Below are 24042 nucleotides of genomic sequence, written 5' to 3'. Positions count from 1 at the left end.
CTACATCTAATAGAGACAACTAATTGTTCTTTTTTTTTTTTGTATAAAAGGTCCTCTTTAGATCAACTCTATTTACACGGAGATTGCTTGTTTTGATCTTTTGGGCAATCTTCTCAACACAACATCCCAATCAATGCATTCCCAACAGTTTTCCAAGTATTTCTGTTTACCAAAAACCCCATAATCCAATAAATAAGTTCTTGGTGATGCATCAATAGATAATGCAGGAATCAATTTCTTGTTCAAATAAGATGTTTCCAATTCAGCCTCTTCAACAGTTCCCAACTTTAAAGCACCCGCTACATCGGATTCATTTATAGATTTTTCTTGCTGGGCTTCACCTTCCTCAAGTTCTTCCTCAACTTTAGCTCCATCTTCGATTTCACCTTGCAACATGCTCTTCATACGTTTAATTTGGCCAGACCTTTCTGAATCATCAATAGTACCACCATTATAAGTCACAACAATGGCCAAATTATGAAATGCTGGCGTTGAAGTGAATCCCGAAATAGCTGCATTATTTGAACCCCTGTTCAAATAATTTTGTCCAATTGTCAGCTCAGCAACTAACCAAACTGATCCATCTCCCTTGATGGCTTTTGCCGTGTTGATCAACAATGTACGAAACTCAACCACAGAACCAAAAGAATGATTTATCCAGTCGAGTAAAACTTCATCAGTGGGCACATTGCCAAAAGATGCACCTTGTGGAGTTTCCAATAAACTCAGGGCATTTGGTCTAACAACCTCAAAGAACCCCCCCTGTTGTTGTAAAGGTCGTAAGTTTTCAAAATATTGTTGAAGATTATGCAATTTGGAAGCATTCTTGTGTATATGATATAAGTCAGGTTTGTTGATGGTGGCAGCAACAAGTTCAGGTAAAGTATACGGTTTATCCTCCAAATTTGTCGCTTGAATCAAATACTGGTTCAAATTCTGGATCAACTGATTACCTTGTTTGAACCATAATTGATCCAAAGCTGAATGAGAAAAGAGACCATCAAAGTTGGCATTTGTGGCTTTCAAAACTTCAAGAGTCTTGTTAACTGGAAGTGCAAATGAGCCGGATATCAGCCTGGTAGAATGTAGTACCGCCGGTGCCCTTTTGATCCTTAGACCTCTTTGAATCATAAGTGTAAAAGCTTTTACTTGTGGTGGTGACGTCTTCTGTTGCAATTTTTTTTTCCTTGTTCAAGTTTTTATTTTTTTTCTTCACTTTTTCTCTCACAATCTCTTAATTAATAACAAAATAACCTATACAATATAAAACTCATACATGATAAACTAGGGAAAAGGAGGGGGTATTCTTTATAAAGAAAAGCTAAAGCTTTAACGAAATGTCATAAATAGCTAACGGATGGTCTGATGTGAATAAAAGGGGAGGCGGCTCGAATGTCTATAATATTTCTCTGGCAAAAGATCTTCCAAGCATCTTCACCTCCTAACCTTTAAACTCTTGACTCTTCTGATTAATGAATTGCCTCCTCCAGGTGGCTTCAAATCGTCATCATTGCCAGTATCGATATCCAACGCATTCAATGAGCCTCTTCTAACGTTCTCCCCGCTGTGTCTGTCATCATTCGAGTTTCTTCTCGAACTGTTCGATGATCCATTACCTTTCAAACGTTGCACCAACGACTTTTTCCGGCCCAAGCCTCCATTTGGTGGCGCCAAAAAGTCGTCGGCACCTCGTGGTGCAGGTGCTCCATCAAGAAACGTAGTAGAGCCCAAACCAGCTGTGGTGGATCCATGAACTGGTTCTGCTTTTTGAGTTGAGTCAAAATTGATGACTGAGGGATTCTGTTTTGGAGTGTAGATACTTGTTTGTGGGTCATTTGAAACTCTATTGGTTTTGATCACAGGCACAGCTTCTTTACCATCACCCTTGAGCTTGCTTCTTTCACCATCGAGTTTGCTGTCATCAACATCATCATAACCGAAAGCAAGGTTCATTTGTTGATCCTTGTCAAAATTGCTTCCACCAGCAATGGAGTTGTTAGGTCCATCAGCAGGGAAAGCCATGACTGGAGCTTTCTTTACATTCTTGTTTCTGTGTGGAGTACAAGCATCAAATGGCCCATCATGGTGGAACCCACCTCCAAAGAATCCAGTGACGTCTAATTTATCAATAGTATCCATATTTTTAGCTGGTACTGCTTCTGATTTACGCTTACTAGGTGACTTGTTTCTTGAACTTGACGACTTGTGTGGACGTGACGAGGATGATTTGCGATGGCTTCTGTGATGACGTGAATCAGAGTGCGAGCGATGTTGTCTGGTTGATGACGAATGTGACGACGAACCTGGTTCTTTTTCTCTTCTGTACTCCCTCTTTGCTGCCTCCGGGCCTGCAGCTTCTTCATAAGATGGCGGTGCGAAATCATCACCTGCCGGTGGCTTTGGTGGACGTGCTGGTGGTGTATTTGAATGTCTAGGTGGGGAAAACTGCGGCTCGCGTTCGCGGTGAATTTGATGTTGACTTACAAATTGTTCCTCAGGTTCACTAACGAATGGGTTGTTTGACTTCATGGCTCTGAAAGAGATATATAGTTAGTATCTATGTGTTAACAAAAGTGTAGTCTTGCGTTTGTTTATGCCCTTGATGTTGAAGAAAGAAATTGATTGCCTTTGAAGTATCGTTCTTTCCAATAAAAGGTTTCTCTATCAAAAGAAAAGGATAATTGATTGTATTCTGTTGATGTTTTATTTTTCTGTTTTGGTTTTTTTTTCTTCTTCTTCCTTTTTTTTTTTTTTGTAAAATCACAAAATTCCCATTGGAAACAAAGCACAACCAGAGTAAGATTGCTGCAGTCGGATTTGAAACCAGTGCCTTTATAATGTGGAAAATGATTGAAGACGAAAAGCAGCCCACCACTGATTTCCTGTTACTTTGGATGGCTTAAACTGTAAAATAGCAAGTGTAAGTTTTATATGCACCATGTACGCAATAAATGTGCCGCGCCCCCCTTTTTTGTCTTTTTTTTTTTTTTTTTTTTTAATTATTATTTTCTTCTGTCCGTTCTCTTTCACTCACTCTCTCTCCTGTCAATTAAGTGCCGAACAAATGCGTCGAATGGGTCGGAAGGAAAAAAAGATAACAATGAACGAAAATGAAAATAGAATCGCCCATTTGTGGCTATGCATTTCAAAACAAAAAAGACTCCACAGACGCAAAGAAAAAACAGGAACGAGTTGACACATTTTCTGGATCGACCGGAGTTAACATTGAGAAATATCAGGTCGCGTGAGCTTCCTTAGTAGCCGATTTTGTAGCACTCGGTGAGGGGGGGGGGGGCAGGGGATAGGGGGTAGGCACAACTTTTACCAATCGACTTCTTTCATTCAACCCACTGGTGTGATTCTTTTTCTCTCATAAACAAACGCTAGACAGAAAAAACAGTTAGTAAGAACTAGTACATACCTGTTGGAATAGCTAACACTTGAGTCACTATCTGATCTTATAGTTTGCGGCTTTATTGGCCTAGAATAGCCATTGCTTGGACGATGGTCACTAAAATTGCCAATGAAATGTGACCCCTGACCGTTGGAACTACCGCCACTGTTGATTCTACTATATCTTCTAGCATTCTTACCATAACCACCAATATTGCTATCTAATGATGCGTTATTATTTTGATAATAACTAAGAATCTTGTTGGGGCTGACTTGTGAATCAGTTTCTGCTTCACCATATAGCTCTTCATCATCATCACTACCATCGACAAACTGTCTATTCTTAGCTACCCACTCATCAAAATGAGCTGATGATGTTGATTGGTTACTCAAGGTTGATGCCTTACGAGGGCTGTGAGCATAATGCTTGGCTAGTATACTGTTATGACTGTTGTTTGTATTCTGGTAGCCTAATCCATGTTGCGGTATCTGAAGCAGCAGCAGTGAAGACTGAGGTTGTACCGGTGCTGGAGATGGCTGGTATTGTCTGAATGGGTTATTGGACGACAATCTGCGCAATGAGTCGCTTGACGAGTAGGAGTGATTTGGTTGTTGATACATCCGTTGTGTTCAAGGGAGAAGGGTGTAGAATATGATACAGTTTTTTTGATTGATAAGGTGTTGTTGTTGAGGGATACTTTGATGTGGAGTCAAAAATATTATCTACTGGTGTTGCAGGATTATATAGTGGAAGGTGGCGAGTAAATTTCTGATTCCCTATAGTCTCAACCTAGTAACGTTGAACCTTTAATGATCTATCTGATTACCACTTGATGACTAAGAACGATGAATCAGACGTGTAATGTTGGAAACTGAAAATTGGATCTTGAAGAAAAAAGGATTAGCAGATTTCAAAAACAGACGAAGAAAAAAAAAAAAATTATATAATTTTGTTTCATTGTATTGTTTATTATTTTTAAATTTTGTTTAAGCTTTAACTCAATTGTGAAAGCAAAAGTTCGTATGCAGTAATACATTCAAAAGAAAACCCACCGTGTGTTCAATCAGTATCTATCAACGATTACAACTAGAAAAATTCTGTCTAGTTTATCCAAAATAGAGGAAGAGGGACCGGGATGTAGTTAATCTAACGAACGCCAATTGACTCTGTATAAATGCAATTCACGAATGTAAACAGGGGAGGCACACTGTTAAAGCTTCAGATACTGTCTATGACGGCGGGGTTACTTTTGCTGTAGGTGATGTTTCTGGAGACTCTACAGTCGCTCTTGTGTGCCCATTACACTTTGGCTTAATAGATACCTCACTTCATTGAGCACAATTTAGTAACATTCGAGCTGGAAATAAAGCACCCTGTGCGCAGATCTACCCAATTAACGCCACCTTTCGCAACAAAGCATCTAGTGATAGCCGTTCAGTTATTTTAGAACGTTACGCGCTTTAAATAGGGGGGGGTTCTTATTTTTTTTTTCTTTTGGGACAAATTGAATCTAGACCTATGCTTCAATTTTCACACACAAATCTTTTACCCATACCTCCAACAAAACTAAACTTGTTTTTCGCTTGATGGTAGTTTAAAAACGCCTGTCTTTGTTTCAATTTTGACAACTATGTCAATTAGAGAGAGAAAATTTTAACCAGATTGGGTCAAAATTGCACTAGTGAAATATGAAATTTGGAAATTTAACTTTGTGACATGACGCGTCAGTCTCGAAAATTAATTTCTATATTGTTAAATATTACGTAAGACGTTATATAATTGTAGGGTTGTTATTTTGTTTTATTGCAACGCAATACATTTTCACGATATTGATTGTAGTTGGACCATCAACAGTATTGCCATAACGAGCAGCTATAGTTGATTCGAACGTGGGGGGAGAGATAGAGGCGATTATTACAAGCTCATAGAAACCGGTCCGTTTGGAATGGGTAGTATGTGGAGCTACAGTTTCAACACATAGTGCATCAGACTTGCTCTCTCTTCAAAATGAACTCCAAGTCCAATCGGTTGGCATTTCGCCAACAACGCTCATTTTTCGTTCATCATCATCATCATCTGGTTGAGCACCTAAATCATCCACTTCGACACCACCATTACTTCTTCTAGCATCACCTCTTTTTGTAACACTACGTATACTCAATCGCTTGAACGCGTGTGTTGTAATTTCATAGTCAAATAATTTGGCATCATTGAGATAGGGATTCTCAACAACAGCAACACAGGAATCAATCTTGGTCAGCTCTGTGTCGACTTTATTTAGCAAACTTGCAATATTTGCTGGTTTGCTGATTTCAATAACTAGTGTCTCATAAAGGGCCGTACATTTATGACATGTCTTTGTAGTGTGAGCTGAGGAGAAGATCCCACTAGCTGTCGCTGTTGCTGATGCAATCGGCACAACAAAGTTGGCATTCTTATCTATAATCGGAGTCATTACTGGGTTGCTTCCCCTTTCTGATTTTGCCACAGGTGTAATCGACGACGCGGTAGTTGTTGACGAAAAAGATATTGATGTGGGGGTAAACGACGACGATGAAGACGACATTGAACATTCATCACTACCGCTTCCTATATCCAAACACAGCTTGCAAAAGACCAACCCACAAAACCGACAATGATGTCTCCTTGGAACATCATAAATCATTGTAACGAGAGGACTATGAAACGGTCGAAGACAAGCCATGCACGCATCGGTTGCACTATTGGATTGCCAATGTTTGTGTGTTGGCTCGTTGGATATATTGATGTTATGTTCATTTATGGTGAAAACTGTGTAAGTTGAAGAAGTAGCTCTGTGCTGCTTCACGTATAAAGCTTGTTGTTGCTGCTGTGATTGGAGTTGTACCTGATGATGTTGTTTCTGAGGCTCCACTCGTAGAACTGCTGGCGTCATCATTGGTTTCTTCATTTGATACACTTGGTTTAATTTCTGGTTAGAGTCTTTTCGATGATGCACCTTGGGAAAACTTGGTTGATTCTTAAGTCTAGGGCAATTCCTTTCCTCACACTGTGACGTGCTATTCTCATTGTCAGAGCAAATCTGGTGAGTAAAGAACTGATCTTGTTTAACTTCATAAATGCAATTATTACGGGTAAATTCCTCAAGTAGTTTAGTCTCATCGTTTTTGGATACGATTTGATTCGGAGTGGAGTAGCGTCTAGTTGGTTGATTGATATCAAAAACAGCTGGGGTGTATTCCACATCCTCGTTAGGAGCATTTTCATTGATAGAATACTTCTCTTGGCTTTGCACTACTGTCTCAAATGATTCACTGCGATTGGCCTCTGGTTTATTCTCATATATGTAATGACTACTCATTTGTGGAAACCGTATCCTCTCATCATAATCATCAGGTAGTATGATCTCTGGTTGTTGTTGTTGCTGTTGTTGTGGTTGGCACAAAAGTGAAATTTGTGATTGCCTTGGGGTGATTGATCTGCTTTGAGTTCTTGATGTATTGCCACCTATGACGGTAGTGATATTCAGTTTTATCTCTCCCTCACAACATCTCCTGTCATCTATGGGCTTCTTCAGAAACGAAAATGGTGGAAGCTCCTCCAAATCGAGATTCTTGCGATTAGGATCTTTTAATGGATCATGACCTTTTTCTTCACTTGAGGGCGTTGTGGCTCCAGTGCCGAATGAATTTGTGAGACGGCTATGGCCATCAAACGTGCCGCATAAAATTTGCGAGGGAGTAATTACAATCAGTGATTTCCTCCTGGTTCCAACTTTGTTGGTTGGTGCTGGTGAGTGATGAGATGGTGACGTGACCATAGTATTAGACGATCGGGTACTTGTTTCCAACATCGTGGTATGTATTTTTGAGGAAGCTCTCTCTTTTAGGAAGTTTAAATAAGGGGGATATATATCTTTTTGCACTCTTTATATCAACAACTGACCATCTGTCACAATAGCAAACGAAGTTTGATTAAGATTATCTTTTGGATGTTGTTAGTTAATCAATCAACCAATTTTGTGTAATTATTGGCAATTTATGATAAGACCGAAATTTGAGGCGGCCAGAACTCCTCGGTAGTGCATACCACAACTAGATTAAGGCGATTCGACGAACTTCCCAGACAATGACGCTGTTGAATCTTTTTTTGGCGAAAACGAGATGCTGTGTAGCATGCTATGCCTTGCTTTTCCAACTCCATTAAGGGGCCGTGTTATCTTATTTTCTTGATCAAGGTTTTATCTGATATGGAAAAAAAAAATCTTTATCACCATTCCCTTTATTGCTGACTGATTTTCAAGTCCAGTGTGTCTAGCAACACACTTATATCATATCAATATAGTTATGATAACACTACAAACTTAGGTCGAGAAATTTTTCACCGTGTATCACAAAATTCTTTCAAGATCGAGATATGCTTTTTTACACAAAATAAAGAATGAGTTAGTAACATATTACGTAACAGAGATAAAAGTCAATGGAATGACAAGATTTGATTGGTCAAGAGAAGGATGTAAAACGTACACACGTACAATTCAGATTCTTCTGTACAATCAAATACACAAAAAACCCACGATGAGGGTTCTAACACTCCATCTCTTGGTACTTCAAAAGCTTTTTTGCAATATTGTGTCCTTAGAGTTCTCCGGTAGGACTATCTGTGTTCTGAGATGCAATATGCACAATTTTCTATATCTGATGGAGCCACTAGAGTTCCTGTCGATCTCCCCTTACTGTAGACTTCAAGAAGTTTTTTCGCAGCCTTTAATCAAAGTGGGGTCTAGTAGGCGAAGGAGATACCAAGAATGGGCTTCACACTGCTTTTTAACCTGAAGCAATGGCTCGTTGCATAATGACAGCGGCTTAACCACGGACTGATGTGGCTTTTGTCCTCTTCACGTTGTACAAAAGTGACGTACATCAAGTCAACGTCAAGCCATTCACTTTCAACAATTCCGTGATTCTTCCAGAACAGAGATTGTCTACAAAGCGTTCTCTGAGGGCGATGCCACTCTCCGGAGCTAGGCAGTGTCACAGGAACGACTACTTTTTTAGCGCATTTTCCAAAGTAATTATTGTATATTTCTTCAAACAAAAATCAATCTTTAAGAACAACGTATAAGGCGTGTAAAATACCTGGGAACCAAACAAAGATACAGAGCAAACAATTCAACCAAAAGGAAGGTCCCAAACCATCCTTCATGAAAACGGCCAATGGTGGTAAGAAAATGGCAAGGATAATAGCAACAATCTTTTCTGAATCCATGGTTTACTATTTATATTTTATGGAGTTTGAGTCTAACTGGTAATGTAAAACGGGCAGTCTTGAGTAAAGCTAGCTTGTGTCTTAGCGGAGGTTACGGTAAGAACAACGTGTATATAATGTATCTTTTTCTATGTGTGTCAATTGGTTTCAGCAATGGAACTTCTATCGAGTAGTAAGAGGTTGTTGACTCGAATTGGCGAATGGACGAAGGGGCACTTATATGTGTGTAATCCAGCAAACTTGTATTCTCTCGATGGTTTCGTTGAATTCATTTCTAATTTTTTTGTTGTTCATTAGGGAAATTTTAATCAACTTATATTGATATTTATATACAGGAAAACATTGTTTACCTTTTGTGTGCACATCAGCATACGATGACTAAAGTGTATATGTATCACATACATTGTTAATTCAAAAAAATCACTCAAATTGAAAAAGACCACGCTTTTGCGCAGTGTATAACATTGTAACTCGGCAATTGAGAATTAGACTTTGTAGTTACAGTCATCCTCCATGCACGTATCCATTTGAAAGTACAACGGTCTTGGCAGTTACTAAGGGCAGTGGATTGTTTTACACGAATTGCAGCATTCGCTTCCAACTATTTTGTTGCTCTTTTGACCTTACTTTGTATTGGAGCCTGAAAACCATAGCTCTTGTTTACGGCTTCAGCTTATACTACACCCAGGCGGGGAAGCCAGAAGTAACTCTTTTCAGGTACATTTTCTTAATACTCTTTTGCGTAGATTGCGCTGTGGAATCTACATTACTCATTTACTCCAGAAATCTACAAACTCCGTTTCTGCGTTTACGTGACTCTTCAGCTTTCTTTACCATCCACGGTCACTCAATTTTTTTTTTTTTTCATATTTCGGAACTAATGGTTTCGAATTTTGTGTAAGAGTCACTGACGCAAAATATTAAGCTATCCTCCGCCGGCACCTCATCCAATTTATTTTTTTCCCCGAGATTTCCTTTTTCGAAATGGGGCACAGACAAACCGATACGGTTGAAATTTTCGAGGCATCTGCGCATGTCAGCTTGATGTAATTCCACTTAATGGAGCAGTAAATTTTGCAGCAACTTCTTCTTGACAGGACTAATCTGAGACTGTGCAACAATGTTTATCTCTCTTTGGCTGCGGCGGAGATAGTACACATTCAAACGACATATTTATCATATATACATTCGATGGGACCCTCATTCAAATTAAATACCTTAACAAAAATTGCTTGAACCACGCGATTGCTAGGTACAGCGTTAACGACGACACCAGCACCGTTGCTATTACCTTCGTATACGACAATCCTGTCACCACACGCAACGCTTCAATAACATAGATGAATCCAATGACATCAAATGTTCGATATGGTATTGAAATATCGTACGGCCAAATCAATGTCAATATACGAAATAATTTTACCGACCCAGACGTCATAATTGTTAATAGAAGTACTGCAGTTGTGTATCCCCATTGATCATATCGAGATATCACGGTGTTTTGCTCATTTCCAAATCCATACTGCCATCGTAAAATCAATTGCATCATGACGTTGAATATCACATGACGTAAACTGATGACAGCAATAAAAAACGAGTATTGATCAATCAAACTCTGTCGTAGTATCAATTGCATCATCCCATAATCATCATCTTGTTGACCAAATTGACTCTTTTCATACGTTGCCCAAGTTAAGTACACATCAAATAGTATAATCAAAGTGACTAATCGAATCAAATTTTGATACTTTAAGCTCCAACCCGTATGGTTTCTGATTTGCCATTCGGTCACATTATATGATAGATGTCGGTAAGCTGCCTTTTTCAAAAGTAGAATATCAAGAAACAAAATGACGGCATCGTATTCGATATACTTATCGCAAATCTTGTTGCATGATTCACAAACGGTCAATTTAACATATTGACTCTTGTATTTAGAATATAAAGCCGGTATATTGGGATTTCCACATTCAATACAAATCATATATTGCAGAAAGCGTAACTGTTTAATGTGTATCCTAGTTACCATTTTTTTTTTCTTTTAATATATTGCACACTTGTCGCAACCATTAGGCCGTTTTTGATGCAAAATCGTAACATCGTTAAAATAACTCTATCTATACACATAAAGAATAATAAATAGTAAATAAATACTATATAGACTAGATAAGAGATTAAGATATATGCAAATATAAATATATATCCATGTATCCCTATCTATATCTTATCCCTAAACACATAGTTCCGGGGGAGGAGGTATATCTGGAATATGACCCAACTCGAATGCAGGTGCTTTGAATGCTTCTTGTGCTGCCAAACTCAACTTAGAAAGCAGAGTCGACACATCACCAGGCTTCGCTATTGCACTGGCTTGTGTCGATGTAAATGAGCCATTAGTATTCCCAACACTTGTAATGCCAAATACCAGCAGAGAAGTACCCTGCTGTCCTGGCTGATTCGTTGCCGAATTTGAGGCGAATGGATTCTGTACCGCTGTTGAGGCAAATGGCGACAGCATTGTCAGATCGGGCTTCACCTGTCCAAAGGGTGGTTGAGACAGCATTATGTTTGGTTGTTTGAATGCGCTAGTTGATGAAGTTTGGGAATTTGATGTAGACGCCGCACCAAACGGTGAAGCAGATGGTTGCTGTTGTTGAAATGGATTCGACGCAATAGCACTAAATGGGGAAGCGGTGGAGGCATTGGGCGCGGTTGAAGAATTGAGGGCAGACGTTTGTCCAATTGTGTTAGAAGGAGCATTTCCAAATGCCAGTGGCTGAGATGATTTTGCATTACCAAATCCACTACTTCCAAACCCATCATTTCCAAATCCACTACTTCCAAATCCACTACTTCCAAACCCGCTACCACCAAAGGCGGACAGTGTACTTGCTTTATTGCCCAGTCCGAACGCAGATGATGCCGAAGGATTACCAAACCCTAAACTCGTTGAATTATTGGCGCTGATGTTACCAAACGCCCCACTGGCAGTTTCTTGATTTTGTGTAGACCCAAATGCTGATGTAGTTGCATTAGTTTTATTGCCAAATGCCGATCCCGTGTTGGTATTCAGAAATGCACCAAAGGGACTTGATTGTGACGGAGTTTTGCCTTGAGTTCCGAATGCCAGACTGGCATTGCTATTGTTATTGGTGCCAAATGCTGAACTCCCAAATCCTGCATTACCAAATCCTGCATTACCAAATCCTGCATTACCAAATCCTGCTCCATTGCCAGTGGCTGTCGGTGCTGATTTACCAAATCCCGAACTTCCAAACCCTGAGCTGCCAAATCCCGAGCGTCCCTGTGTCGAGTTGCCGAAACCTGAACTGCCGAAACCTGAACTGCCAAAACCGGAGCTTCCAAAACCGGAGCTTCCAAACCCTGAGTTTCCAAACCCTTGACCCGAATTTGCAGTTGTGGCCAAGCCAAAAGCAGAGTTCGATGACTTCGAATTCGTTGCAAATGGGTTTGATTGGTTCCCAAATGCGCGAGATGATCCAAACATGGTTGACTTCCAGGTTCTTCGCTTTCCCTCTCTCTATGCTATTTTTTTTTTGTCTCTTTGCGCACACAAAATATATCTACGTCAACTTACTCAACTGTATTCGATTCTACCATTCTCTACCTTCTATTTTGATTAGTTCTACATTCGTTTGTTAAAAGTGACACTTTTTGCAAACATATGCCATACGCGTCACGATAGATTCGTTTCATCTCTTCCACTACCTCGGTCTTGGTTTTCGATCCATTACATATATCCTGTAACGAGTTTTCCAACGCTTTTCGAAGAAATGGCTTCGATAGAGAGATTCCGTTAAACTCCATTTTGTCAAAGCCTTCAATAAGTCCAATCCCTAACGGTGAAGGCTCAATGTAATCAATTTTGTTCCGTTTCATCTTGGTGACGTATTTCCGTGACATAATTTTATCTATATGTTCTGCAATTGTTGCATCAGTACCGATACCGTTTGCATCCATCAAGGCAATTAGTTCAGGCTCAGTCATTAATTGTGGTGGACTGGTTCGACCTTCTTTCATCAACCCACTCGAGATTTTCACTTTTTCACCTTCATGAAAGCCGGGCAACAGTTTAGAACTTTCCCATTTCTTGTATGTGAATATGTCAAGGTAATTCCTCTCGGTAACCATTAATCCACTTGTAGTGAAAAACTCATCTCCCCATTTCAATGTAGCCAGAGTTAACATACCCTTAGCGTCTTTGGAACAACAAGCCAAGAATCGTCGTACAACATATTCATACACCTTCTTTTCATTGGTAGTTTGTAATGAATCAATAGAAACGTAGTTTACAGGATGAATTGCCGGATGTGCATGATCATCGTGTGATCCGTTTCTTGGTTGCTCGTGACCATTGTTTAGTAATCCTTCACTGTATGGCCCCCATCGAGGATCTTGTTTCTGCTTCTCAAATATGCCTTTAAAGTCCATCGTGGGAGGATATTTGTCGGTCTCGGTTCTAGGATACGATAAAAAGCCTCTGTTGTACAACTTCTCGGCAGCCTCGAGGGTGGCCTTTGCAGACATTTTGAAATACTTGGCACAATCCTTTTGCAACTCAACTGTGGTGAGTGGTAAAGGACGGTAATTTGTGGTTTGCTTCGTTTCCAATTTGGTGATCTCGCCCTGTTCGTGCTTGAGACATCGCTCATACATAAGCAAGACGTATAGTTTATCAAAAATGTGACCCTTGACCCAGCTAAACGTGGTTCTCTTACTTTCTTTTCGCAACATCGGTTCAATATACCAGAATGGTTCTGGTTTGAAATTCTTTACTCTTTTGTACCTATCAACAACAAACCCAAGCGTGGGAAACTGGCATGTACCATAAGATGCTATATCCTTCTTATCAATAATATTGTTGAGTTTCAAATTGTCTGTTAAAAGTCGCGTGAAACTGGTACCAACTCTAAAATCAAGTTCCATACGGCACGATACTGCAGATGCTGCTTTCATATCTAGTGATATGGGAGACTTTGCTGCCCGTAGTATATGATTTCTCTCAAGGTGGGAAAACTTGCTTCTCCAAACATCAGTGAGTAAAATCCTATTATTTCCCTTCCTTGCCGCATCAAATATCTCTTTGCCAATAAATTCACCTTCGCGATCACAATCTGTCCATATCATCAATTTGTCAGCATTCCTTGCCTCCTTTGCTATATTGTCAAACACGTCTTGTTTGGTTATTTTTGTTACAATCTCAGCTGTAAAGAGTCTTTCTGCTGCACATTTACCCCATTGGTACTGTGGTGGGAAATCAAGATTCGTAATATGACCCACAACCGATGTCATTGTTACGTCACAGAGGCCACGATCGGGGAAAGCAAATTTGAAGTCGTAGTTCTTGATGTACTTGTTTTTCGAAGTTCTGACCTGCACTCTGCCTCCTCCTAGAATATTTGCCACTTCCTTCGCAATTGATGGTTTCTCCGCCACACATAGAATCTTCATAAGTTGGTTGCGACACTTTGAGGACTGTTGGTAGGTTTTTGGTTCTAGGATATCCTGATTTGGGTTGATGCGTTACGGTATTTTTTGTTTGGTTTTTTTTTGGTAACGCGTACGCCACAAAGTTTACATGGATCATCGAAGATGGACTATTTGATACCAGAGCAAAGCTACAATCGAATAAGTGAAGAGTGATCTGATGTGATACGAAGTCAGCCTTGTTTGAGAGTGGTGAAATAAAAAAAGAAGACTAAATTACTTATTAATTTAGATTCCTGCGCTGTTTTCAAACCCCCTTTACCTTAGAGACACCACTCAATTTCGCCAATCCGTATCGATAGCTATGTAAACCCATGCCTCGAAACCTCTTGAAGTGTCACACAGGTAATACATTTTGTATTGGCAAAATAAGTCACAGATCTATCCCAGGGAAATCTTTTGTGTTACAAATGTGGATCCTTTAGAAATCAAACAAAAAAGATAAATGATAACCAATATCAACTTACACTATATCCGCATCCATGGACAATAATGATTATGAGTCAATAAATCTAGCATCAACTCTCAAAAGTGAGCTAAATGCAAAGTCGCCGAGTAGACATTCCCTTTATCATCAAAAGGTTCCAGTTTCAGAGAGTGAAAGCTACGATGATGACGAATTTGAACATGATCCCGAAGAGTTTATAACAGATAACCACAATGACATAAAATACGAACATATCCATCGAGAACATATATTGCTTTACGATAAACCAGACGAACAATTGGCGGAATCGAATAATACTTTGACATTGGGACTGCTACATCTATCCGAGCTTGTGCCCCCGCTAGCAAACCAAAACTTCGATGAACCAACAAAACATCTTTCAGAACAAATAAGAGAACTTGAGAACAACTTGGTCGAATACTCACAAGTGTACAGTACACTTTTGAGAGAAGGAGACTCTAATGTGGCCGAAATTAGGTCAAAAGTTCTGCGAATCTTTCATCAATTATCCGAGTGCTACTTTTCATTAAATGAGCTATACTCGAGGGATGCATCGTATACAAAGTCTGTACATACCTACTTTGACACCTGGAGACTGAAACGAGATAGGATTTTACAAAAAATTCAGAGGACAAAGAGTGTTGAAAGTAAGCACGGTGCCAAGCTTGCTGGATTATTAAATGAGTCTACTAGTGTTGATAACGAAATAAAAGAGCTTCAAAGTCGAATAGCAGCATTGAATGAGAAGAAATCGCTTTTGTCCAAAGAGATAGAGGACACTACCAGTGTTTTGGAAAGTCGAACCGCTCTATATGGAGAAAACTTGCGCTACTTGGAACTGAGAGGGAAAGAAGTATTGCTCGAGTATTTACAGAACAACGGCTTACCCGAGTCTGACTTTACATCTTTGATCAAGGAGCAAGCTATAGACCTTTCATTTGAATTTCCTAAAGAGTTAAACAACGTAAAGGAAATTGAGATGGAACATGAAAATGCTACTGCACAATCCGCCACTCATTCTACCTCTATTCGCGATTCCAAAACAGCTTCATCTATAGGGATGAAGCCCTACGAACCACCTTTGGAACCGGCTCATTTGCTTACAAATGATGACTCCCTACTAAATCATGGTCACGGTCCTACAGCATTTGAAAAAGGGTACGCTATTGGTGCTCAAAATTCAAGAATCTTTAAAAGTCAAGTTCAGAGCCTCATTCACAAAGTTGTTCTGCATGTTCCGCAAAGGAGCCAATTGCCTCAGATACAACCAAATAGGACGCTAACTACGACATTGGATGTTGAGCCCATAACCACTTTTTTACGGCTACGAGTGGACGCCTTAAACGATTTGGTCATGAGCACATCTAAAACAGCTGCATCTTACCATGGCTGTGATAACCAATGGAATCTAGTGCAACAGATATTGGCGTCACAGGAGGAAAAAGTTGAATCAATTTTGAAAGAGTCTACGGTCGACGCGGACACTATGCCAGTTATTCAAACCTTGATGCAAACGCGTGATAAATTAGAGCTGGCCGCCACATCTATCTCGCTACTACATCTGGGAGGAATATTGCTGCAATTAGTAAGTGATGAAATCAACGCTGTGAATGAAGCCTTCACAGTTGTGACGAAAGAAGGACATAATACAAGGTCCAAACAAATGAAGCAGAGTTGAAAAGTGTATTGTATATATGGGAATTTTGCGTAAATTAATGCAGTTTCTATTCTTTAATGCTAAACTCATTTCTTCGAGGGTGGTCTCCTCTTTATAAACAAGTTTGGTGTCTTGGGCTTTGGTGGGAGAACAATGCCCGATGACGTTGGACCAAGAGGTCGCTTTGGAAGCGTACCCGACAGAGATGGATTGGGTTCTTTGGTCGCGTTGAAATTATTTTGTGTTTTGTTTCCATGCTGATTCTGTGGGAGCAACAGCACAGGTAGCCCAACTGTTCCTGGTGACTTGTTTGTTTGTATATTAGCAGTGGCCACTGATACCGAGTTTCCGGGTCTGAGTGGAAGCGTCCCACTAGAAGTTGGACGTATAGAATTGGCTGAGCTTTCTGGATTAGGTATTGGAGGTAGATGGCCACCATTTCGGACACCATTCGGTTTCTTTGGAAGCCCTTCTTGAGGTCTTGTCTTTTGTTTCTTATTCTTGAACTGTCCATCATCCTTTTGAAATCTTTTCGATGGTCTATCAATGGGATTGAACGATGATGCAGATGCATAAGTACTCAAAAATCCAGAGTAAGCCTTTGTCACCGCAATTCTTTTCTCAGCATCCTCTATTAATCGTTTCCACACCTCGTCTCTGGCTAAAGAATTTTTGTTACCTAAAATCCACAACGTTGTGCAAGCTCGAGTAAGTGCCACATTCATACGACGTATATCGCTTAAAAACCCAATACTTCCATTAGCACTAGCTCGAACACAAGACATAATGATGATTTCTTTCTCCTGGCCTTGAAAACCGTCAACTGTGTTGAAATCTATTTCGTTGAAGATAAGTCTCCCAAAGGCTCGCTCAAACACCCTCTTGATTGTTTTGATTTGCTCTTTATACGGTGAAATTATACCAATTTTACCAGCGATATCTTTCTGTGGAACCATTGTCATCATTTTCTGCACCAACTGCAAACAGACATTGGCTTCTTCTGTGTTGTACAATGAACGGGTCAACTCATTCTTCTCATGTCTACTAACAATGTCAAAAAACCTGTACGGAGACAATGGATCAACCAGGTGCCAGGGTCGTGTGTTTTTTTCTTGCATTCCAGGACCGTCAATCAATTTTGACTGATAAAACTCAGCACTTGGAAACTTTGAAATCATTGGGTGCATTCTATACTGGGTATTCAACAAGTAAATGGAGTCGGGGTGATTTTTTTGCATTCTCACAAACAAACTCTGATCGTAATTGAGTGACGCTGCTGTCTGAGACAACACTGTTGGTGGTAATTGATTCGGATCACCAACCATGATACACCTTCTGCAACCATATCGAAGTGGAATAATTGCAGCCAGCTCTGAACACTGACAAGCTTCATCGATAATCACCTGATCAAAAGTTACGGCTAGATTCGCAACCAAATCGTGTGCTGATCCAGATAGAGTGGCGCACAAAATGTTGGCCTCCGACAATATACGAGCTTGGATATTTCTTCTATCAATTTCCTTGTTTCGGTACGCGATAGAAGTTCGCTCTCTCTGTTCGTCAAGCTTTTTAGCCAATTCGCTTCTTTGTTTGTTGATCTCTCGCAACTTTTGCTGAACATCGTCTCTCTCCTTTGAATCCAAAGTTTCATCATTAAGTCTCGATCTGAGCGTATCTCTTTCTTGTGTCTTTTTGTTAAGTTCGGGTCTCAAGTTTTGATCTGTTGCAACATCGACTTGCTTAGTTTGCAACTCTTTGTCAACCAATTCTTCCAATGTCAAGTCTCTCACTGCTTGATTTATGGCATCACTTCGTCCAAGTCTAACAACCTTTAACGGCATATTCTCCCCTTTCGAATTCCGAACACCATTTCTCAATCTCACCACCAATTCATCAACAGCTGCATTACTGGGGGCACATATCAAAATTTTGGCCCTCGAAGAAGGGGAAGCTGATTTGGATGGTGCCTCGATAGCTTTCTCATTGACCCCATGAGACAAGGAATACCCCACAATACCCAAAATAGTCTTTGTTTTTCCCGTACCCGGTGGCCCCTGTATTAATGAGAATCCTTCACTTTGGTAAGAGCCAATTATGGCTTTCGCTTGCGACATGTTGACATCGAAATGTTTATACATTTGTTCCACGTCTTTGTCATCCACTTGCTTAGGAATAGCAGGAGTAGCCAGGATTATTGAATCGACCAAGTCGTAGTACTGCAATCCATGCAAGGAAGAAAATTCCCTTTCTACAGTTACCATTTGCATCACCCTCATACCAAGAATGGTTGCCTTGGGTGCTAACATTCCCACTAATGGCGAGCTCTTTGCAATTCTTAAAGTCACATCGGAGTACTCAGGGTTGACGTGCTTGATTTCCCTAATTTTTGCCAAACAGCACGGTGTATTGGGAGACTTTATATATTGTCTTCTCTCTTTGGGTTGCACGATTGATTCGTTGTCACATGCAATTACTAGCAAGTCATTATCTGTCAACTTTCTATTCTCGATTGTCTTCTTGCTCATTGACGTGAATATATCAAAAAACCCATCTACTGAGGTTCTTGTCCCCACAAGAATCTCAAAAGGATCCTCGTCAATAGTGTCTCTCGCCGATTGTATTTGTTGCCAACATTCAAGCATAAACAACGGCTCCATGATCGACACATACTCTTTCACGTCTTTGTAAGTGTCTTTGACTTTCGAGTATGCTGATTTGTCATGAGTCGGATAATCGTTACGAAGATTGTAATTCCACGGCAAGATTGTTTGATATAATGGTTTGAGATCAACATTCAATCTCAATCTCATTTTCTCTTTCTCCAGTTTTTCTGTCTGTGCTTTCTTTCTTGGCATTCTATCAATCAGACTAATCACCTTTCCGTTCAAGTCAACCTCGGTTATCTTGGAAACTTTCTTTTTGGTAACGAACAAGTCGCTAGTATCAATACCGCCATCATCATCATCGGACGAGTCCGATGTCACCTTCTTTGCTCTTAGAGTATTCAAGGATCTGCCAATCACTGGAGATGCCTTCTTTGAATTGAAACCGGCCGGACGTGGAGGAGCTGGTGCGTGAATTGGTACTTTAGCAGGCTTGGCAGCAACTCGTGAATTGTTGAGTTCTCGACGAATGTTGTCGAGACTATTTAACCCTTTAACCTCCTTCGGTGGCGGCGGCGCAACAGGAGGCTCGCTTGAAATGTGTCCAAACTTTGCCAATGTTTGCTGTTGCTTGGTACCTGTCGAGGATTTCGCCGCGACGGATGGTGACACTTCCTTAATGAATTCAACTTTCGACTTCTCTTTCGAGGTTGATTCCTCAACAATCTTATTCACCAAATCCTCGTCGACTGACTTGGCGCGCGCAATGATCTCATTTCTTTGCTCGTCCGTTAGTTTGTTGTTGAATTTTTTAGCTTTTACACCAAAGCTTGCAAGTTTCTGAATAATTTCCAGGCCCATTACAAACTTCCTGTCCTTGGCCAAGTCAAATACTTTGAATACAAGATCAACACAAGAATTCAAAAGAGGCGTATCTCCCAATTTTAGCCACGACACCATGAACTGAAACGCGTCCATAAATACAGCAAACAAGTCAGACGCCGAATTTTCACCAGCATAAGGACTAATAGAGTCGGCAAATAAACGAAATGACTTCAACAAAAGAAGGCTCAAGTCTAATGTGTCTCGTGTAAAGTCCACCAACTCATGCATGTGGTACTTACTCGCCCAAAACATCGTTTTCTGATATATCATTACCAAAAACGACAAACTTGAGCTCCAAAATTGTTCAACTTCCTTAAATGCACCCTCAACATCTGGCATTGATAAAATAGAGGTTATAGGGTCTGCCAATGCATCAACAACATCCATCACAATCCTTACTGCCTTAAGGGTTGGCTCAAATGCTTCCAAGTTCGTCAATACCGAGAGACTATAATTGATTGCACTCAATGTTAGTTTCAAATTATGACTCAAGCTTTCTGTAACGCATTCAAGCCTACCATTCCCGTCATATACTTGACTCAAAAGTTCTAGGGCCGACTGAGTACACAGGGGTGAGAAAATGCAAGACCATATGGCTTCAACACATTGCACATTGTCCATGATTTTTTTGAGAACAGTTTGAGGTGCAAGACTAATATTTCCGAAGACCAGATTCACAAACTTGATAACAATACCCAAAGATCGTTCGTGTTGTTCTTTTGCCGCCAGCAAGCGCTTGTTTACACCTTCAACTTTCGTGGGATGAAAATTTATGGCGACTATTAAATTTTTGAAACATTTTATAATTTCTTTTGCAAGATTCACATTGGAATTGATTCTTGACTTTGCCAATGCTTCCCATAGCATGGGAAATGTATCAAACAAAACAGGAATTTTGTACTCGAGTAATAGAACACTATTGTGACACAAAATGGCAACATCATACTTGATGCATTTGGAAATAAGCTCAAGAGCAGATTCACTCTTTGAGTTGATTACTAGCGCAACCAATGCTTCACCGACACAATCAATCCGTGCTCTAGCTTGTCTGTGTGCCAGTAGCTTTATTGTATAGTTTGCGTCACTCAAGTCACCCTCGTCATTGAAATCAAAGACTTTATTAAACAATTTACAGCCAAATTCACGCAAATATGTCTCTCTCTTGGTCCCTGAATCATTAATTGTACCGCTTACGGAAAAATTCAACAAAAAAACACCCAACTTCAAACAAACATTCTCTCTTTCAAGCAGAGAAACAGACTCGATCATTCTAGGCATCCATTGTAACAAATCACTCAAAGTCCAACTATCGAGCGTGTGCTCCTCCATAGTAGCTTGTAGCAAATATTTTCGGAATGCGGGATTAAATTTGATGCAGTCAAGGATCTGCTGATGATTGATAGGTCCAGTTGATGACCAAAATCGTGAGTTCAATCGACGCAAAAGTTTCCCAAATACTTTCAATAAAATCGGTAGCGGGTCACTTAAGCTTGACATTAAACTGTTTGCAAGAAGTCTAATAATGGGGTAAAGTCTTAAATTCTTGTGTTGACTCATAACTTCAATGTCAATTGGCATGCTTAGCCTTGTTTCGAATGCATCGTTATCAATGAAGTCAACCAAAATATTGAAATTTTTCCAAAACCCAATCGCATTCTTGTCATTGTAAAATGAAGGGTCTTGAATATTGTACAATTGAAAATTGAATTCTTGAACAACTGCCTCATTTAGTCCAGCTTTGTCATAGATTACTCGATTTTGTCTCAAGTTCATGACCCATCGTGTTGCCCACGACGTTTCATCCCCTGTACCTTCAAACAAAAGATAAATCAACCCCGGAAGCAAAATTTGAGGTACGTAGTCATTCAGCTGGCTAATAATTGTGGAAATTATGTTTGAGAAAGTATCGTTAATTGCTCCATATTGCCTTAAGATGTCTGGATTATTCATGCACCAATGGATTGCAATCTTGAGCTGCTCATCAGTGGCCGATTGTAGTAATCCAATGTTCAGATACGATGCTTTTATCAAAGGTGACAAGATTGTGCACTCCCATGAAGTAATAGTGTTCAAGAATTGCTGAACAATGGGTATAGAAATTCTTCTCTTTGTCGCAAAACTTAGCCTCAACTCAGCTTTCCCCTTGTTGAAGTAACGTAGGCATTCCTCACAAGTAGACAAGCATCTGGCCCAGCTTGGTTGTAGATCGGGACCGTATGAGCTATTTGGGAATGAAAATAGGATTAACGAGTAAGTCGCAATGGGATAATAATGCTGGTTGCAGAACCAGTGATCTGTCGATGTATGCTGCATTAAATAACCATGGCTACGAGTAATGGCTTGCTCATGCACCGACGCATCACGGACTCCATCAAGAGACTTTTCAATAAGTGATACGAGATCATTATATTCTTTGTCGTCACTTGTAGTAGTCAGCTGCATGCTCGACATTTTTAGAAATATCGAATGATGTGTTATTCAAACTGCTTTTTCAAATCAAACAAAGTATCCCTTTCAAAAGTATGACGCCGCTCACTTGCCGTAGGTCAGTCGATCTTCGGTAGAAGGGTTGATCTGTAAGCGTTTCGTGAAGTTTGAATTCAAGAGATCATGATTTGTAGATAGAGAAAAAAAAAATTGTGAGAGATGGTGATTTACGATCGCTACCTAAAAAGCTCATCAACTGACTTCAGACGCGTACGAAATTGTTGATTGGAGGTCTTTACAATTGGCTACGTATTTAGATAATAAATGAAGCTGTACTCGAAGGGCAATTGCAATTGAAGTTTCAATTTATCTAAAACCTATAAAGTGTGTCAAAACTCTTGCACTGTATTGCTCTTTTTTCTTTTTTTTTTTTTGTTTGCAATTTTCTATTCAGTAACTTTTGTATCCTTGTCTAGCAACCCTCCTTCCTTTCTTTCCTTGCCTTGCTCAACGTACTTTTTACCGAAAAGTATTAGTAGCAACTTCTCGTATAGTTTGAAAAGGTATCCTGCAGCCACAACCACTCCGCCAGCGATTGTCCCCAACTTTGCAATAAATTGTAGAAATGGAATTCTCTTTTCCCTTATAATCAACTTTATTGGTTCAAATTCGTATGCAAAGTATATCCCCAGTATCTCTTGAGGTCTTTTGGAATGTGGGTCAACTTTTACAACGTGGTGGTTTTCTGTCAAGGAATATTGAGTCGTGTCAACCTCTAATCCAAGCTTTTCATACAAAGTAGGTACAACTTTTGCATGGTATAGATAGGTTTGCAAGTTTTCTTCAGTCACTTTCCCCGTGGCGTCCAACGGATTGTTCAAAAATGGATAAAAATCACCGTATGAAAACTCTTGTATAACGTGGCTGAAATTGAGTGCTTCTAATGGTACAAACAGTCTGTCTCTGTATCCAAACCCCTTTGCTGTAATCCTGAAATCTCCTTTGACTTGATTGACAGGTATGGAACCGAATATATGGCAAGCAGGAGCTCCTTCGTTAACTCTTCTCCCCAATTGACTAAATTCAGCTCTCAAGCTTTCTTGCATCACCTCATCCAAATCTGGTGTTTCATGAAAGTCATTGGGGTTATTTATGGAAAAATTTGGAGGAATAAAAAATTTGACCCCTTCGAAATTTAATGTCTCTCCAGCAAGAAAACGGTCTCTTGTGATATCCTCAACGTTCGTGTGTAAATATTCACATGGCATTGCCACAATCATATCGAGGTTTATGGTCAAGTCAGATCTCAAAACATCGTCAACAAGGAATTGCCTATCCACGTATCCACCTATGTAGCCTCCAACCTCGACCCACAATATAAGTAATCCAAGAAAGTATGTAAGTAAAGTGGAGAGACCACCCCTTTGTGATCGTACCTGGTGCTGAGGATCTACTTTTGGAAATGCATCAAAAGTTTTCACACGCTTGGAGAAGGAGTCCATTGAAAGTGTGGTAAAGAAAAGGGTCTCTATATGTGATTCGCAATGGAAAATTGACACGATTCTTGATGTTCGTTTATTTTTTTTTTTTTGGTCAACTTTGGTCGATCTGCATACAATCTGATTATAGCTACGACATTGGCAGAAGTAGCGCACAGGGAAGGGCGGTGGTAGGAGTCACACAGCCAATTGGCATCTTTTGTCTAGATATCAGTGAATTTATGTAGAATTGACAGAATGATCAAGCCACATGTCGAACTAGCGTTTGAAAAAAGTTAGAAGTCTTGTCAGTGAGTTACATCGTTGTTCGAGGTTTTTATTAATGTATTCCACTTCTGAGAGAAGTCTATTCTGCTTTGTTTGGTCCTATCCCT

General features: G+C 39.9%; 10 protein-coding genes across 10 annotated transcripts; 1 reads left to right on the top strand and 9 right to left on the bottom strand. All coding sequences in view use genetic code 12, as the record gives it.

The window, feature by feature from the left end:
- Positions 1-72: 72 nt before the first annotated feature.
- CPAR2_807540 (mitochondrial 37S ribosomal protein mS43) lies at positions 73-1131 on the bottom strand (the record flags this gene model as incomplete). The annotated part of the gene is made up of 1 exon (XM_036808663.1): positions 73-1131. The coding sequence occupies one exon, from the start codon at positions 1129-1131 to the stop codon at positions 73-75; it is 1059 nt and encodes a 352-aa protein (XP_036665377.1).
- A 303-nt stretch (positions 1132-1434) lies between these two features.
- On the bottom strand, positions 1435-4014 carry CPAR2_807530 (uncharacterized protein; the record flags this gene model as incomplete). Its single annotated transcript, XM_036808662.1, has 2 exons — positions 1435-2533; positions 3422-4014. The coding sequence occupies 2 exons, from the start codon at positions 4012-4014 to the stop codon at positions 1435-1437; spliced, it is 1692 nt and encodes a 563-aa protein (XP_036665376.1).
- Positions 4015-5396: 1382 nt separating this feature from the next.
- CPAR2_807520 (uncharacterized protein) lies at positions 5397-7193 on the bottom strand (the record flags this gene model as incomplete). Its single annotated transcript, XM_036808661.1, has 1 exon — positions 5397-7193. The coding sequence occupies one exon, from the start codon at positions 7191-7193 to the stop codon at positions 5397-5399; it is 1797 nt and encodes a 598-aa protein (XP_036665375.1).
- A 1280-nt stretch (positions 7194-8473) lies between these two features.
- On the bottom strand, positions 8474-8641 carry CPAR2_807510 (uncharacterized protein; the record flags this gene model as incomplete). The annotated part of the gene is made up of 1 exon (XM_036808660.1): positions 8474-8641. One exon carries the CDS (start codon positions 8639-8641, stop codon positions 8474-8476), a length of 168 nt encoding a protein of 55 aa, XP_036665374.1.
- Positions 8642-9845: 1204 nt separating this feature from the next.
- On the bottom strand, positions 9846-10625 carry ARV1 (sterol homeostasis protein; the record flags this gene model as incomplete). The annotated part of the gene is made up of 1 exon (XM_036808659.1): positions 9846-10625. One exon carries the CDS (start codon positions 10623-10625, stop codon positions 9846-9848), a length of 780 nt encoding a protein of 259 aa, XP_036665373.1.
- Positions 10626-10871: 246 nt separating this feature from the next.
- Positions 10872-12149, bottom strand: CPAR2_807490 (FG-nucleoporin; the record flags this gene model as incomplete). The annotated part of the gene is made up of 1 exon (XM_036808658.1): positions 10872-12149. The coding sequence occupies one exon, from the start codon at positions 12147-12149 to the stop codon at positions 10872-10874; it is 1278 nt and encodes a 425-aa protein (XP_036665372.1).
- Positions 12150-12265: 116 nt separating this feature from the next.
- Positions 12266-14113, bottom strand: CPAR2_807480 (DNA topoisomerase 3; the record flags this gene model as incomplete). The annotated part of the gene is made up of 1 exon (XM_036808655.1): positions 12266-14113. One exon carries the CDS (start codon positions 14111-14113, stop codon positions 12266-12268), a length of 1848 nt encoding a protein of 615 aa, XP_036665371.1.
- Positions 14114-14631: 518 nt separating this feature from the next.
- On the top strand, positions 14632-16275 carry CPAR2_807470 (uncharacterized protein; the record flags this gene model as incomplete). Its single annotated transcript, XM_036808654.1, has 1 exon — positions 14632-16275. The coding sequence occupies one exon, from the start codon at positions 14632-14634 to the stop codon at positions 16273-16275; it is 1644 nt and encodes a 547-aa protein (XP_036665370.1).
- A 65-nt stretch (positions 16276-16340) lies between these two features.
- On the bottom strand, positions 16341-22193 carry SEN1 (putative DNA/RNA helicase; the record flags this gene model as incomplete). The annotated part of the gene is made up of 1 exon (XM_036808653.1): positions 16341-22193. The coding sequence occupies one exon, from the start codon at positions 22191-22193 to the stop codon at positions 16341-16343; it is 5853 nt and encodes a 1950-aa protein (XP_036665369.1).
- A 422-nt stretch (positions 22194-22615) lies between these two features.
- CPAR2_807450 (uncharacterized protein) lies at positions 22616-23671 on the bottom strand (the record flags this gene model as incomplete). The annotated part of the gene is made up of 1 exon (XM_036808652.1): positions 22616-23671. One exon carries the CDS (start codon positions 23669-23671, stop codon positions 22616-22618), a length of 1056 nt encoding a protein of 351 aa, XP_036665368.1.
- Positions 23672-24042: the final 371 nt, after the last annotated feature.

The sequence above is a fragment of the Candida parapsilosis genome, contig 005807 (assembly GCF_000182765.1).
Source record: "Candida parapsilosis strain CDC317 annotated contig 005807".
Lineage (NCBI taxonomy): Eukaryota > Fungi > Ascomycota > Pichiomycetes > Serinales > Debaryomycetaceae > Lodderomyces > Lodderomyces parapsilosis.
This window is presented reverse-complemented; position numbering and strand designations above follow the sequence as displayed.